The following is a 14,940-nucleotide window of genomic DNA, read 5'->3' as shown; positions in this document are numbered from 1 at the left end:
CCCAAGCTGCAGGATGTGGGCTCTGGTTTGCCGGCAGCTCAGACACCGCCCGGCTTCGCCTTCCCAAGAGGAGCCCCACAACCGCGGGCAGTTCTGAGTCTGTTCCCAGGCTGCCAGCACAGTGTCCCAGCCAGGGCTGGGGGACCCAGCAGCCCCACAGCTGTTGCAGGGCTCTGCTACCACCAAGCCCCCTGCTTTGGGGTGCAGGGACAGGGCCATGGGTGCAACACTCACCACCCACTGGGAGGGCGAACTGCTGGGGGCTCCCGACAGAGGGAGGACCAGCAGAACAACAGCAAATTCTATCAGAACAGCACTTAAAAAAATAATTTTAATGTTTTAATTGTTTAAGATACATCATCTGTTTATTCCACAGCAGGATCCCACAGCCTGAGCTAGCACAGGGGTTGGGAGCGGGCATGGCACATGGCCCCACTCAGGAGGCAAGCGTGGGAGAAGGGATCAGTGCTGGTACAGGTGGGGATAGCTCCAGCTGGCTCATCCCTGACCACACATTCACCCAAATCCAAAGCTCAGGCTGAAGCCAGCACTGGAGAAGCACAGGCTGCACGCTCCAGGTGTGCACACACTGCACAGCAGCATCCCTGCACTGGGAGTGCCCAGTAGGCACGGCCCCAAACACACAGATCCATCAGTATATTCTCCAGTTGATGCTCCACAGAAAGAAAAGTCATAAACCTTTTGTGTCCATGGATCCCACCATTCTTCTAGACCCCCTTTTTCCCTAGAAACTGCTGTTCAAGAGCCTCATCACTCCAACAGCAGCAAATCTCAAATTATCCATAATTTTCCCCATAGAGCTTGGAGACAACTGCCAAAAGGAGCTGTGTGGAATAAGTGTCCTCTTTGTGTTTTCTCAGTGAGGGAGCAAAGGCTTTCCAAAACACCACATCTATGGAGAGATAGTGTGGATCCCAAATTCAAAAGGCTGATGCCTTTCCCAGTCACCAGGAAGTGTCACCAACAAGACAGGGACAAGTTAAAGTGCATTTTATCACCTGGTCAGAGCAGGAGATGGAGACACCTTAAAGCCTAACAGTACTAAAACTATTGGAAGCAACTAATCGCAGGGAGCTTGGGTGCCTGGCTGAGCTTCTCATGCCAGCCACAGGTACTGACCAGTGAGCAGAAAGCTATTTAAAAAGTAATCCTGAAAAATGCCATTTCCTTCTCTTGCTGTATGGGGAAATCTAAACGATGTAAACAGCCATTCAAAATAAGGACCCTGCTGCTTCCAAAGAAACTCTGAGCAGTTCCATGGACTATTTCCTCTTCAAGCGCCATTTACAACTCACCTTTAGAGCTTACTGTTGCTTGAGAATTATTCCTGCCTTAATTGTGTAAAACAACTGTTTTGCTCAGTATGAGCCCATGTGAGGAGGCACCTGGAAAAGACTCTACATTGCTGGAGCGAGTTTGGCTCTGCCAGGTGGGCCCTTTCCAGGGGAGCTTTCAAACACCTCTTCATCCCAAACTAACCAATATTCACACACCCTTCTGCAGGAGAGAGCAATTTTTCTGGTCTGACATCCATGGCCAGCAATGGACACAAGGAATTTGGTCAAATTGGTCTGAAAGCAACCTGGGAAGCGTAGGAGTAATGGAAGCACTTGTAAACATCACCACAGCACATTACCAGGACATCCTGCTTCAGCTCCTTGTGGCAATCTCCTCCAGACAGAGTGGAGCAGAGCTGACTCAACATGGCTTGGGAATTAAATATCCAATCAGTTCCTGGGTGCCCCGCTGTCCCCACTGCTCAGAAGGTGCTCTCAAGCAGGCAGTGGCACCCACAGCCCGTGGGACAGACCTCCTGGGTGCGAAACCACTCCATCATGTGGCTGGTGTGGCCTCCGTGGCCACACGTCAGGCAGAAATTGGAGGAGCCCCGCACGGCCACGTGGCAGATGGCGCACTGGAAGGTGAAGCCCTTGCAGATGGCGCACTGGGTGCCGCGCACCTCGCTGCGGCAGTGGCTGCAGTACACGCCAAACTCTGCCGGAGGAAACACACGGAGAGCAGGACAGTTAGTGCTGGTGGAATTATGGACAAAGCAGCCCTGCATACAGCCCCTTGCTCAGCAGATCAGCCCCTTAAACTGCCCAAGGATCTGCCTCAAAGCTCCATCAGGATGGGATGGCGTTCAGAGATCTTGGTTTGTTCTCCATATGGCATTAAAGGAACAGGCAACGGAGTGTTGGGGCACTGACAGGCCCAATTCCTCAGCTGTCTGCTGGAAATGTGGGTTGGATTTCAAGCTTTGGAGACACTGACACATGAAGGTTTCCTGCTGGTCTCATCCACCTCTTACCACTAGGAAGTGTCACTAAGCAAGCAAGACAGCCTCCATTTCTCATCAGAGAGCCCGGAGCACACCCAATGCCTCCTGTATCAGACTGTCAGCCGTGGAGCTGCAAAGGCATTGGGGGTTAAGTCACCTGTTTTCACTCCAGTTACTCCTCAGAAGTTGTCCTGGCTGACAAGGTGAGACTACTGCTTTTTCTCTGGCATCCCTTAGCTGTTTTTCTCCCCACAGGTCAAGCACATCTGTTCTCAGAGGTCTGTGAAGAAGACAATTTGGCAGCTGTCCTTAAGCTGGGCATCTACGCTACTGAAAGTATTTTGGGAGAAAAGTCCTCTTTACCTATTTGCTGGCAAGATCTCTAGTTAGAGATCTTGCAATTTTAACATAAGGACACTTCAGCCCAGGATCAGAGATGAAGACGGGGCATTTCAGAGGGAATAATGGACATTCATCAGCACAGAGCTGAGCACTGCTGCCATGGCAGTATGTGCTTTTCCAGCTTTGCTGGAGAAACGGTACAGTCTACAAAGCCCTTGAACCAACACCTGCAAGCCTCACCTCCACCCAGAGCTGTGAAAAAGTCAAACCCATTTACTAGCAGTGCTAACCTCTGTCAGAGGTTAAATGCCACATTTTCAGTGATGTTTCAGTAACCAATGGACACTTCCTCTATGTAGCAGGATGCTCTGCCTAAGCCAGAGCAAAACAGCTTGGATCTTACCTTACTTGCAAGCTGTCAGTGATAGACTGAGCAGGGAGGGGGGGCTGTTCTTAAGTGTTGAAGGATGCTGAAACCAGCTTGATCACACTACCCCAAATTAGACCCATCACATGGATAGGTAAGGCAAATGCTTCCTCACCAAGGCTGGCATCAACAGGGATGTGAAAGCCCTGGTAGGGAAGGGAGAGGCAGATGTTTACAGAAGACGAAACCAAAGAGCTGATAGCTTCTAACTCAAAAATAAAGCACATTCTGCTGAGCAGGCAGGATGACATTTTATCTAAATTTGTGTGACTGACAGTCAATCACTTCATACCATAAAAGACCAGTTCCAATTTTAAATGGTAAAAATTTTTAACACACCTCCCTTAGGTGTGTGTGAAGATCCTTACCTTGGGTGGGGACACCCTCAAGGTCACTCCTCAAAGCTGAGTGAGAGAGATTTGCCCATGGTCATTGCTATGGGTGAACATCAGTGTCTACCTGATAATTATTAAGCTAGCCTTGCTATTATTAATAACCAGTGCACTATTAATTTTGTATACTGTGTGGTAAATAATTCTGATTAAGGTCTTTTTAGTCTAATGATTATCATTATATTCATCAATTTAAATAAACTCTTCATATTTTATTCATATGAAATAATTGGTTTGCCATCACTAATCCTGTGGAACAATTAGGTACCAAGGTTCAATTACACCTATATAACAATTTTAAACCCTCGTGACTCCCTTGGGTGGGTCTCTCAGATAAACTTTGTCCATTCCATCCATGACACATCCCACCCTGCAGATTGCATATTCCTAAGCTCCCGAGGCAGAGCTGTGGCTCTGCCTGGGCAACTGGACCAGCCACTCACCAATTCCCTTGTGGGGATCAGGAGGACATGAGACAAACTTCAGAACCTCAGCCCGCTTCTCTCGCAGGCCCCAGCGATAAAGGATTTCTCCATAGCACTTCTTAAAGTCATCAAATTGCTGAGTGTTGGCAGGATCCAGCAGCCTAGAGGAACAAACAGGCTTGTGACTGATTGACTCTCAGAGACTCTGGATGCAATCCTCTTTCCAGCAATGGCTATGCAACCAACTCACATTGCTGGAAGTAGGGTACTTCCCATGTGTTGCTGAAACATTGCTGAACACAAACTGCTCTGGCCTTGACTTGCTCTACACTCCAGAGTGCACACTCTGTGGGTGGACTCACCTTTGGGGCCCCCACCATGGCCTCTTAGGGATGTATCATGTGTAATCCCAGCAGTGTTGATCCACAGGATGAAGCTTCTTCAAGTAATTATGTGAATGACAAGGTCTAGGGGCAGGTGTGGTACTGCACTGCAGCAAGAGAGACCAGGCCATGGAGTTGCACGTGACTGAGACACAAGTAAGGCACCTCTGAACACCCCCAAGGCACGTGATAACCTACCTTTTGTTTTTCTCATGCTGGTCTTTCTCCCGCTCCCGATGATCAGGATACATTAGGTTTCCGTAGCGGAAGTCATCTGGAGAAGACTCGCACCAGGGAGTGGAAGTCTGCTCCGTGTCTTTGTTTGCTGCAAGCACCAAGAGGCTGTGAGTGCATCTCCCCCTTCAAAACTGGGGTCAGGAAGGGACATGAAAAACCACAGGTTTGGACACCTGCGTTTCTGTCCTGTCTCTGTCCTACCACCCTTGCATTTCAACAAACACTGCCCCGCCTCCGGGAACTAAGTGCCAGCCTCTACTTGCCAAGTGCTTCTACTACACTTCTGGTGACAAGATGGGAACAGGGATCACCAGGCAGAAATCTGATGTGGAGGAATCCCTTTTGCCTGCTGCTTTAGACAAAAAGTAACCAGGCAATCAATCCCATAGAGTTTGCTTGGGAACATTATTCCAGGCAGACCTGGGTTCCTCTTTCCGAGACAGGGAGGACTCTCATTACCAGGACTGGTGTTACGTAAAGGGGCCTCTGTATGCAAGGTACTGCCCCAGGGGCAGGGAGATAGATGACTGCTAATAACTGCTACAAGAGATTATCCACTCCCCTAACCCCCATCCTCTCCTCTTCCCCATGTCACAGGTACCTAGATATCACACTGAAACTTGGTGCTAACAGGGATGATGCTGCCCCAGGCCGTGTATATCACTAGGAATCAGCCAAAAGCTTCAACTCTGACACCAGAGCCCCTAGGAGTGACTGGTCTTTGTCACCTGTGCAGCTCAGTGAAAAACCTCTGCAGATATTCATGGCACCAAGAACCCAATCTTTCCAATTGCTGCTGTTTTTCCAGTGAGAGGAGAAAGCACAGCACTGCTTTTCCCCCTGAACCCTGTGAAATTAGCTGGCTGATGACATTTTGAGGCCAGTTTCGATACTCGTTGAATGAAGTATCTACTAAAGTCAGAAGGTGCAGGTCTCCAGGAGCCTTGACATGGATACTGCAAGGCCTGCTCACTTCCAGCCATGGAGTCACACCTTTGCTGGCCAAACCCCACAGCGCTGCTCTGGCAGAGCACATCTGCAATCACAGCCAGTACTAACTCTCTCCTTTCCCCACCATAGGAGCCATCTAAAACCTTCAGAAGGGAGGGAGATTCCTGTATTTACTAGCCAGGTCTCATACCTATGCTCCAGCCTCCAGTGCCAATTCCAGGATCTGACATGCTGGAACAGGAGCCAGAGGAAGTAAAGCTGGGCTGTTGAGGGGGAAAGGAGAATAAATCATGTCATCTATATGAGAGATGTTCAAAGATATCCAAGACAAACGGGAAAGAAATGGCAATCATACGTATCGGCTGTGGGAGGCCAGGTTGGAGGCACGCTGAGGAAAGGGAACACCAGAGCTGGGGCACCCCTGGAGCCTGGATTGGGCTTCAAACACACTGCAGAGCATGGCCAGGGTCTGCACGTCGTGGAGCTGTGAGTAATGAGCCAGCCTGGGAAATGAAAAAGACAGTGTGAAACCAGGCAGAATTCAGTGGCAAAACCATTAAGACTCCAGGGCAGCTAATTTCAAGCCTGTTGCATACATGGGTTTGGGTGTCATGCCTGCCCACAGGAGACACATGCACTGGGGGACTGGGCTGGCTTCTCTGTCACACTTTTGAGGAGCCAAGTTCGCCTTCTGAAAATGCTCATGCCCTAACTGGTGGGAGAAGGATGGGAGCTCTGGGAATCCAGCAGTACTCCTGTTCTGATGTAACACTGGAGCCATTAGACTCACTCCCAGCCACAACATCTTTCTGACAAAGCCCTCTGGGTGCAAGCATCCTGCACCTAGATCACAAGGAAAAAGCCCGCTGCAAGTTTTCTGGAAGGCTAGGAAGTTTCCAGTTTGCTCTGAAGGCTAAGAGTGATAAAGAACAACCTGTGCTGTGCTCCCACTGCTGCCATGCAGCAGGAGAGAGCTCAGCCAAGCAACAGTATGGAAAGCACAGCACACAAATCCTGCACTTCCAAATAGCGTGGATGGACAAATAATATCAGTTACTAATTATGTGCCCTCCTGAGCAGATTCACCACCTGGAAGACATTTGTAGCTAACATTTGGCTTTGAGGCCACTGGAATGACTTCCCAGTAAAGCTAGATGAGAACAGGGAACCAGAAAGGGAAAAAAGGTGTTGCACCAACAGGCTCGTTTAGTGGGGAGCAGGAAACCCAAATCTCCAAGTCAGGCATTGTGGGCATAGAAAGCAGAGCTCCACCCGTGTCTGGCCTATTGCTCAATGCCGACCAAGGAAGACCTGAGTGATAGGTGGAAGGTCAAGGGCTGTTTCCTGAATGCCAGAAACACATTTGGAGCTTCCTTTTGTGATGCACTGCAGGCTTGAGACAGAAAAAAATCCATGCTGTGGCACTATCCCAAATCTGAAATGACCCCTTACACGTACATAGTTATGGAAGGCTCTGCTTCAGCAACCGTTCCCCAACCCCCCCCCCCAGCATTCAGACACGTACAAGGACTCCAGTAATTGACGTCCAAATGGATGTTGTGCCCAAGGTATCTCTAAATCTGGGTCGGACTTCGGTCCAAGACAGAGATCAGTGGCTACCATGGCCAGTGACCAAACCTGGCAGACAGGAAGGAAAAGCAGCAAAGCTACAATTAGGATTAACCACACTCCCAGGGCATAGGTGTGCACAAATTCACACACAGACAGACAGATAATAATGGAGCTTGTCTGTTTTGCTAGGCTTTTTTCCCCTTGACAGCAGGGAACAGTTTTGGTCTCTGTGTCACAAATAATACAGAGAATAACACAAAACCAAAGCTTTCCCCGTCCCACTTGCTTTGTGTTTGGGTTAAATGCAAAAGTCTATAGTCTATTAGTGCATTTTATATTCAAAAGCCTCAAAAGGGTTTAGATTTGATACAGTTCTTGGGTTCAGAGATGTCTGGTGGCAGAAAGTTTACTGGTAAATCATTATTTGCATGAGAAATATCCTTTTGATTAGTTGTGTCACTGAGCACTATTCTCCTAATGCAGACTGGCACAGACAGGACACAATTTGCCATTTCTGCTTCAAAAGTTTAACCACTTCACACGAAATTTCTCCTTCATTTATCATCCTCTACTCTGGAAACGGTTCCATCTTGTCAGTCTCTATACCACTGATCTAGGACTGTTTTTCTGCTGTGCCTTTAAAAATGGGACAGTTAGAATATTCTAGGGAAAAGGAAAGCTCCTAGTTTAGCATGGAAAAAAAAAGAGCAGGAAAGGAAAAAGAGAGAGCATGGTGCTAAAAAAACAGCAGAAATCAGAGAACTGACAACATGGACAATAAAGAAAAACCACATGCTCCAAGTACAAAGAACAGACAGAAAAAGCAGTCCCAAAGCTGCTCTCTGTGAAACCAGAGAGAGAAACAGGAGAGAAACCAAAACAAGGACTCAGCTGAGTAAGAGAGAGCACAGAAAGGAAACCGGAAAGATGCCACTTCCTACACTGCTACAGAGCACATGAAACCTGTAACTTGCAACTCAAGCCTCCATGTCTGCTATGAGCTGCACTACAGGCTGGAGCTACCCGAGACAGGGAAAACTAAGCAAGAAACTCAGAGAAATCTTGCTGAAGTTACTCCACCCAAACTCTGGTCCAGTGTGGACAAAGCAGACTGCAAGAGGAAGAACAGACAAAGGGGAACTAGACCTACTTTCTCTCTGCTGGTCTTGCAGAACCCACCAAGAAGCAAGACAACAGCTTGAGTCAGCTTCTGCTCAGGTCAGGTAAGCCTATGCATGTTCCTTGTCCAGCTCTAGGAAGAGCCAAATGCTGAGGAGATATGCACAGCTCCTGTGGCACTGCCAGTTCCCATCTCTTTCAGGTGCTCTCATGTCCTGTCAAATGTCCTCCCTGTTGCAATGGACTAATCACAGGGAAAAGCATAGGCCACAATAGCCATTTTTCTCCTATTTTTAGCTAAAGGCAAATAGCCAGCCCCATTTTGGGGCCCCTGGGCCCAGGCTGTCTTGGGAGAAAATAGCTGCAGTTAGCACCCAGTGCCAGCACAGATGAATGCCAAACAATGGGAACAATTACATAAGTACAAAAAAAATTACGGATCAAAATGCTGACAGCAGCTAGGCAACTCTGTGCACAGTTACCCCATTTGATGACTCAAAAGCAGGCTGCATTCCTCACTTTGCCTACAGGAATTCCCTGAAAAATGTGTTTCACTCAGTTTGGCAAACAGCATAAAAGAATCTGTGTGTAGCCCTGGGAAGGAATCTCTTGATGCCCAGAGTCAGGGAGGTGAACACCACCTTGGTGGCTGTTCCACAGGCCTGGTTCACCAAGCAGAGACTCCTGGTACAGCTGCTGAACCCTGGTGGCCATTTGGGTGTCAGTGAGCCATTGGAGGGTAGCACAGCACGCTGAGGGAGAGGTCTGATTCCATGGCATACCTGTACGAGATCCCTCCGCCCCACAGTCAAGGCTGAGGCAGCATTCTTCTGGCAAGTCTCCTGGATGTTATTCACGTTCAGTCTGAAAAGACAGGACATAACTCAGCTCACATTACCTACGAAGGTGGGGAGGAATGGGGGGAATGTGGTTCTGGCAGCAGTGAGCAGCCCAGAACCTCCAGATCAATGTGAGCCTCTTTGCATGGCCAGGATTCCATCCCATCCTTCTCTGTTATTCAGGCATCACTGCCATCCACCTCCCACTATTCATTTTTGCTAATACACCACACATCGAGTCCAGCTCCACACTAGCTGGGATTGATTTTAAGCAGCACCATTTCCAAGAGGGTATCAGACCAAACTTCTGCCAGGATATCACAAAGTCCAGAATCATTCTTGTCCCTAAAAGCTGGTGCCATTGGTTACATGGTCCTGCTCCCATTCAGCCCATCGATCTGCTCTGGCTGACTCAGAGGGAGATGGGGGCACACTGGAGAGAACCAGGCCTTCAGCCTGTTCCCCAGCGGGTAACACACCCACTGGGAAGCCTTGACAGGCTGGCAAGGTGAACTGAAGAAACCCACATGGACTTTTCTGCCTCTCATCAGAAATCTTCCCAACACTTCAACTGCTTGAGATTTTACAGTACACGGAAAAGGGTGAGGCTGTTTATACAAGATGTCCCAAGAAGAAAGGTCCAACAGGTTTTTTTAAAGAATATTCTTTTTAATAACATAGAAAAGGAAAGAAGGAAGGGGTTTTTTCCTCTCTTTCTTTCCTCAGAAAGGAAACCTGCTTCTTCCCTGGATGTCCATAGACTGGAAATTCTGTTAAGGACCAGACAGTATTACCAAAGCTAAGAAAGAAAAAATTCAGGAACAGAGGTTTTGTAACTATGTGATTTAGAAAGTCTGGAAAAAGGAAGCCCTTTGTTGAAAAAAAAAGCAAAACCAACAAAATCACAAAAATGCCCACAGAACTCCATCCTTTCCATTAAAGTGGAACAATTTGCAGTACAAATCTGACATGTACAACCAGGACTCCAAGTGGGAACATATCAGATACTTCTGAAAATAAAAAACTTTATGAGCTATTAATAGTTTTACAGAATGAAAATGTGCCTTTACTGAGATTTTTAAGCCTATGCATTTAACATGAGATTTGAAAAAGAATTTCTACTGATAATTTCTCTCTTTAGCAGGTGAAAACCTCAGCCTGTGACATTTGCAGTGACAATGCTGAAGCACCACTTCAAACTCTGTTTACCACACCCCATGACAAATTTCTTCCCTCACACTTTTCAGATTTACAGGAGACAGGTCCCCTCTCACAGGCAGTGGGATACCAAAAAAAGCAGTGAGGCAAGAACAGAGGAAGAAGGTAGAGAAACATTCAAGAATCCATGCTGACTGATGTCAGGATTAAAGCTCAGCAATGCCAAAGACAGCTGGTTTCATTTGGGAAAGGATGAAAGCCTGTGTGTACTCACATGTAGAGCTCTCCCAGCAGCTTGTGGACAGGCAGCAAGCAGGAAATATCTTGGATAATAACTTTCCCAGCAGCTTTGATGGGTCGGTTGTTGGCATCTGCCCCCTCTCGTTTGCCTTTCCACCTCCTTGATTTCTGCAGAACAAATGGCAACGTGTTACTGGGGAAGAGGACTGCTTGGGTGGGCTGCTTGGGACAGGGAACAAAGCACTAGGGTCAGGAATAATGCAAGCAGCACCCAAACCTGCCTTTCAGAAGGCTCTGTGTTACCCTGGAAAACATCCATGACAAGCCCAGGAGAACAAGCATCTCCATCTGTAGGAAGTGAAAAGCAGGTCAAGGCAGCGAGCTCAAGGTCAAACTCACTCAAAAAATATTTTGTGAGTTTTCCTGTGAAAGCCAATAAGAGAATAAATCAGCATCGGGATGCCAATCAAACCTGGGCAAATTTGGCAGGAGGACCGTTCAGTTCTCATTCTCTGGGAACCCTTTGCAGATAGACCACTGCTGACTTCAGCCAGCGTCAGCATGGAGACATGCGGGAGGCAGCTGCTGCTTGCCCTTCACCTCAGGGCAAGCCCACAGCTCCAGTCTGTCTCTAGGTCTGCCCTCTCACGGTGAGAACAGCCCTGTTCAGCGCCAGCACAGGGCTCCCACCTCCTGCTTTATCAACAGCTTCAAACAAACAACTGGCAGATGATAAAGCAGGGCCCAAGTTTTCCTAGCAAGGATCCCTAGCTACTATGCTCACAGCTACTTACAGCTGGCTCAGGACATAAAAGGTGGGAGAAGAAAGGAGAGGAAACAACAGAAGGCAACAAAAACAAGAAGCCAAGATTCCCAAATACTCCCTGTAACAGATACAGAGGCCAACTTAAAGCCAAGCTGCATAAAGCTACCTTGACTATGTGAAACACCATAGAGTATTTGTCTGGTATCCTGACCTCTTCCAGCTCCTTGCTCTAGGAGAGTGAGGAGGAGGGATGAGAGGATGTGTGGCAGCACGACAGGCAGAAGGCACTGGCGCTCTACTGAAGGAAGCACTGGCTGCTAGGCAGGGTTCCAACGCTTTGCAATGCTGCTCTCCTATGGCGTGTTCCCTCACTGCCACACAGAGCAGTGTTGGACCAACACGGAAGCGCCTGCTCATGCTGAGTTAGGGAGGCTCTCCTGGGGCACTCATGCTGGGCTTCCCACACCTCATCGAAGCAGAACAGCCCCTCTCTCAAGGGGCCAGCAAGGCAGCCCTGTGCTGATGGCTCTGCAAGGCAGACATGGCTCACACAGGCTCACACTGGTGCTCCTAAAGAGTAGACTGGGATACAGAAAGAGCAGGACTTGGATCTGCAAGCAGGGTCACCTTTACTGTGGGTGTAAGGCCAGCTCTGGGATGGCTGAGTGCCAAATGGCTTTTGACCATGACCATGCAGTCCTGTGAGAACCTGGGCAGCCTTATCAGATGCAAAATGTCCTTAAAAAACTCCTCATGACCTTAAGAAATGCCACTGCCTGCCTGGCCCAAGCTTAGGCCAGTGTCCTGAGGAGGTCTTGCCATGCTGAGCATACTACTAACACATGCCACAAAAAGCAAAAAGGATGAGCTCCTAAAACTTCTCTGAACACTGCACAGCTGAGGATCAGAGGCTCCAGCTTGACAGTAAATGAAGAAGGCATTTCAGCCTCAAAGGAGGTGAAGGTGGGTTTTTCTAGGGATGCCCATGTTACACAGCATCACCATTCCCCTGATCTTCCACCACTCCCCAGAGTAAAGAGGAGCAGAGATTGCATGGTGCCCAACATTCAGAGGTGTGAAACACTGGTAGAAACAGGGTTGTCAGCATCCAGTGCTCTGGAAAAGCTGACTGACTAGCTCTCTGACACATCCCCACAAACCCTAATTCATCCAAGAGGAATCCACCTGCAATACTTATCTGTCCCCTGAAGCTGAAAAGCACTATGCAGTGGAAGGTGGCTAGAATGGGGTCAGGTGGGAGACCCACCTCTCTTCAGTCCATCCGTTCCTAATCAAGACACAGTCTGGATCAGCTCTGCCTCTCTTGATGTTGGGCAGGCTAATCCTGTTTTGATAACACCTTAAAGTTTAGCTGCCCTTCCCATGCTGCAGGATGTGGGCTGTATTACAGCAAGGTTCCCAAGTAACAGTGGCACCTGTACCTCATTCCTTCGCAGGGCAGCAAATGCTGTCTCCTAGGTGAGGCAAGGAGCTGCTGATGCTACTAAAACCAGGATATGAGCGAAGCTTGGGAGCCCCAGCACAACGACATGCCAGGAGGAAAGAGCTCAGGCACTGTCCTGGAAGGGCTACCAGGCTTTTCGCAGCAAGAACTTATTTGTGCTGTGTCTGAACAGATATTTGAGCTCAGGCTTGCAGACACAGAACCATATTCTGCAGGGCTATCAACGACAATTTCTAGAGCCTGGCAGGTAATTTGGAGAGCAACTTGCCACCTCCTGACCATCTGTAAGCCAGCTGCCCCCAGGACTCAGAGTCGATGGAGAGCTCCCTCTGCCCAGTCTTTGGGAACAGATTCAACCTGCTCCTGTCCCCTGCTAGAGCGGACTGAAGAAGCCTCCCAACAGGCATTTCAAGACTAGAAACATGGACAACACATATCACTTTCCACAGGCAATTGAGTTTGGTTGTTTTTTTTTTTTTTTTTTTGAAGGAGAATGACAACAAATGAAGATGAGAATGAAAAAGAGCTCTCATGAATGGTTTCCACTGCTTGCTTTTAGCATATCACCAGACAAATGGAAACACTAAATGTATCAGAACACCCTGAAAACTTGGACTCAAAACAAAATTGTCCTGTTTTCTTCCTTTTAACACTGCTTATTTACTGGCAAAAAGGGAAATCCTAATTCTTTACTGGTGCAGCTCCAGGAGTGGAGTTAGTTGGTAGCCACAGGCCCTGCTTGTACTACACTTCAATGCCCACCACTTCAAGCCCCTAAAGCTGTGACAGAAAAAAATCATAAAGCTACAGGTAGAGTCACCATTAAAAATGTCTGGGTTTTTTGCAATTCAGGTTTACTTCAGCTACAGCAAGTAAGAGTTAGAAAAAAACCCCCACAATCAGAAGTATGGGAACCATCATAGATTGGGCAAAGTTTATCACCATTGACAGCAGAAGTTCTACTTTGAATCCAGTCATTGCTGGTGTTAATTACAGGAGTAGCTCTCCACCAGGTGGTATCTGAGTAGTTTTAATAGGGATTACTAGAGACAAAGAAAGCTCTAGGTTGGGTTTGTCTGGCCAAGGTCCACCTCCCTCCCATTCTGCCTCTTCTCCCAGGAGGACCTCCCACTATGGTGTAATCAAAAGGTGCCACCTAGGCTCAGGGGCATTAGGGTAGAACAGGAAACACATCTCTTCCTAGGGGCTTGAGCACAGGTCAGGATGGAGAGCAGGGAACATAACAGTTGGAGCTGAAGCAGAAATCAACATGCACCAAGCTAGCTACTGGCAGCTGAAGGACAAAGGCACAGGTCTTCTGTACTGCCCACGACATTTCTAGCTCTTTCTGAAGCCTAGAATCCATGCCAAGGAGAACTGCATCTACCCAGCTGCTCCTCAGTTTAACAAGAGGAAGATAGGAAAGAAAATAGCTACAGTGATAAGTAAATTAAGACTCATCAGTTCCTCAGAGCACGAGAAAGAAAGAAACCAGAGCATTTATGGCAATCATGGGGTTGGAGGTGACAGCAGGGAACAGCACTGAATAATGACTAAAAAAGCCAGCCTGCACCTGCACTACTATACCCAAGGCTGTAATTTGCTGCAATCTGAGGTGATAACGATGGCAGTAAATGGGTTACATGTAGAAACAGATAGCCCAAGAATAAGCCACCAACTGCTTTGTAGCAACCACCATCATCGCTGCATACTCAGCAGCAGGAGTTGCGAAATGCTTCGTGCCTGCTCGGAAAGGATGCTGAACATTTGGGTGTGTGTGCCTTTGGATCCTGCTGAGGCAGGCAGTGCTCTAAGTAGGATCCTGAAATGTAAAGTGCCTGTTTCACATCAGCATATGCAAAATTTCAGGGTTTGTGGTATAAACTGGCATTAGTAGGGCAAAGGTAAAGGTTGTGAACAGAAGAGAACAGACTCGATGACAAGACATTAAGCTGCAATAAGAGATGTACGAAATAGTTAAACCTGCTCAAGTCAGGTTCAAGCTGCTTCTCATTTTAATTTTTAAGTAAAATGCAGAAATTGCTTCCTCCCCATAGAAAGCTGTGCTCCTTTATTCTGAACAACTGCCTACAGATTAACTCCCCCGTGTGGCTCATGCAGCACTGCCTGAATTTTCTCTTCAAAATAATCAACATTTACTATTTGCAGCATCTCCCACAGTATCAGGCACCTGCCACAAAGGTACTAAAAATATCCAAGGCCCTTTTGAATCAAGTGCCCCACAGCAGGAATATTTCTTTATAGCTTCCATCAATCAATATCTGGCACCTGCCCTGAAGCATGGGCACTTCAGAAGAGGAG

The 14,940-nt window shown here is 47.9% G+C and overlaps 1 protein-coding gene across 2 annotated transcripts in view; it reads right to left on the bottom strand.

Annotated features, from left to right (window-relative positions):
* Positions 1-383: 383 nt before the first annotated feature.
* WDR59 (WD repeat domain 59) overlaps positions 384-14,940 on the bottom strand; it is a 48,934-nt gene continuing 34,377 nt past the window's right edge. Inside the window, exons 19-26 of one of the 2 annotated variants that reach the window (XM_082289889.1) lie at positions 10,422-10,555; positions 8,933-9,014; positions 6,985-7,097; positions 5,815-5,962; positions 5,650-5,722; positions 4,470-4,596; positions 3,907-4,049; positions 384-2,016 (exon numbers count right to left, since the gene is read on the bottom strand). In XM_082289889.1, the coding sequence (XP_082146015.1) occupies positions 1,781-2,016; positions 3,907-4,049; positions 4,470-4,596; positions 5,650-5,722; positions 5,815-5,962; positions 6,985-7,097; positions 8,933-9,014; positions 10,422-10,555 (1,056 nt within the window). In that variant the 3' untranslated portion in view covers positions 384-1,780. Of the gene's footprint in view, positions 2,017-3,906; positions 4,050-4,250; positions 4,379-4,469; positions 4,597-5,649; positions 5,723-5,814; positions 5,963-6,984; positions 7,098-8,932; positions 9,015-10,421; positions 10,556-14,940 lie in introns of those variants that run through there. The other variant, XR_014226781.1, reaches the window with a different exon arrangement.

The sequence above is a fragment of the Coloeus monedula genome (assembly GCF_965178545.1).
Source record: "Coloeus monedula genome assembly, chromosome: 13".
Taxonomy (NCBI): Eukaryota; Metazoa; Chordata; class Aves; order Passeriformes; family Corvidae; genus Coloeus; species Coloeus monedula.
This window is presented reverse-complemented; position numbering and strand designations above follow the sequence as displayed.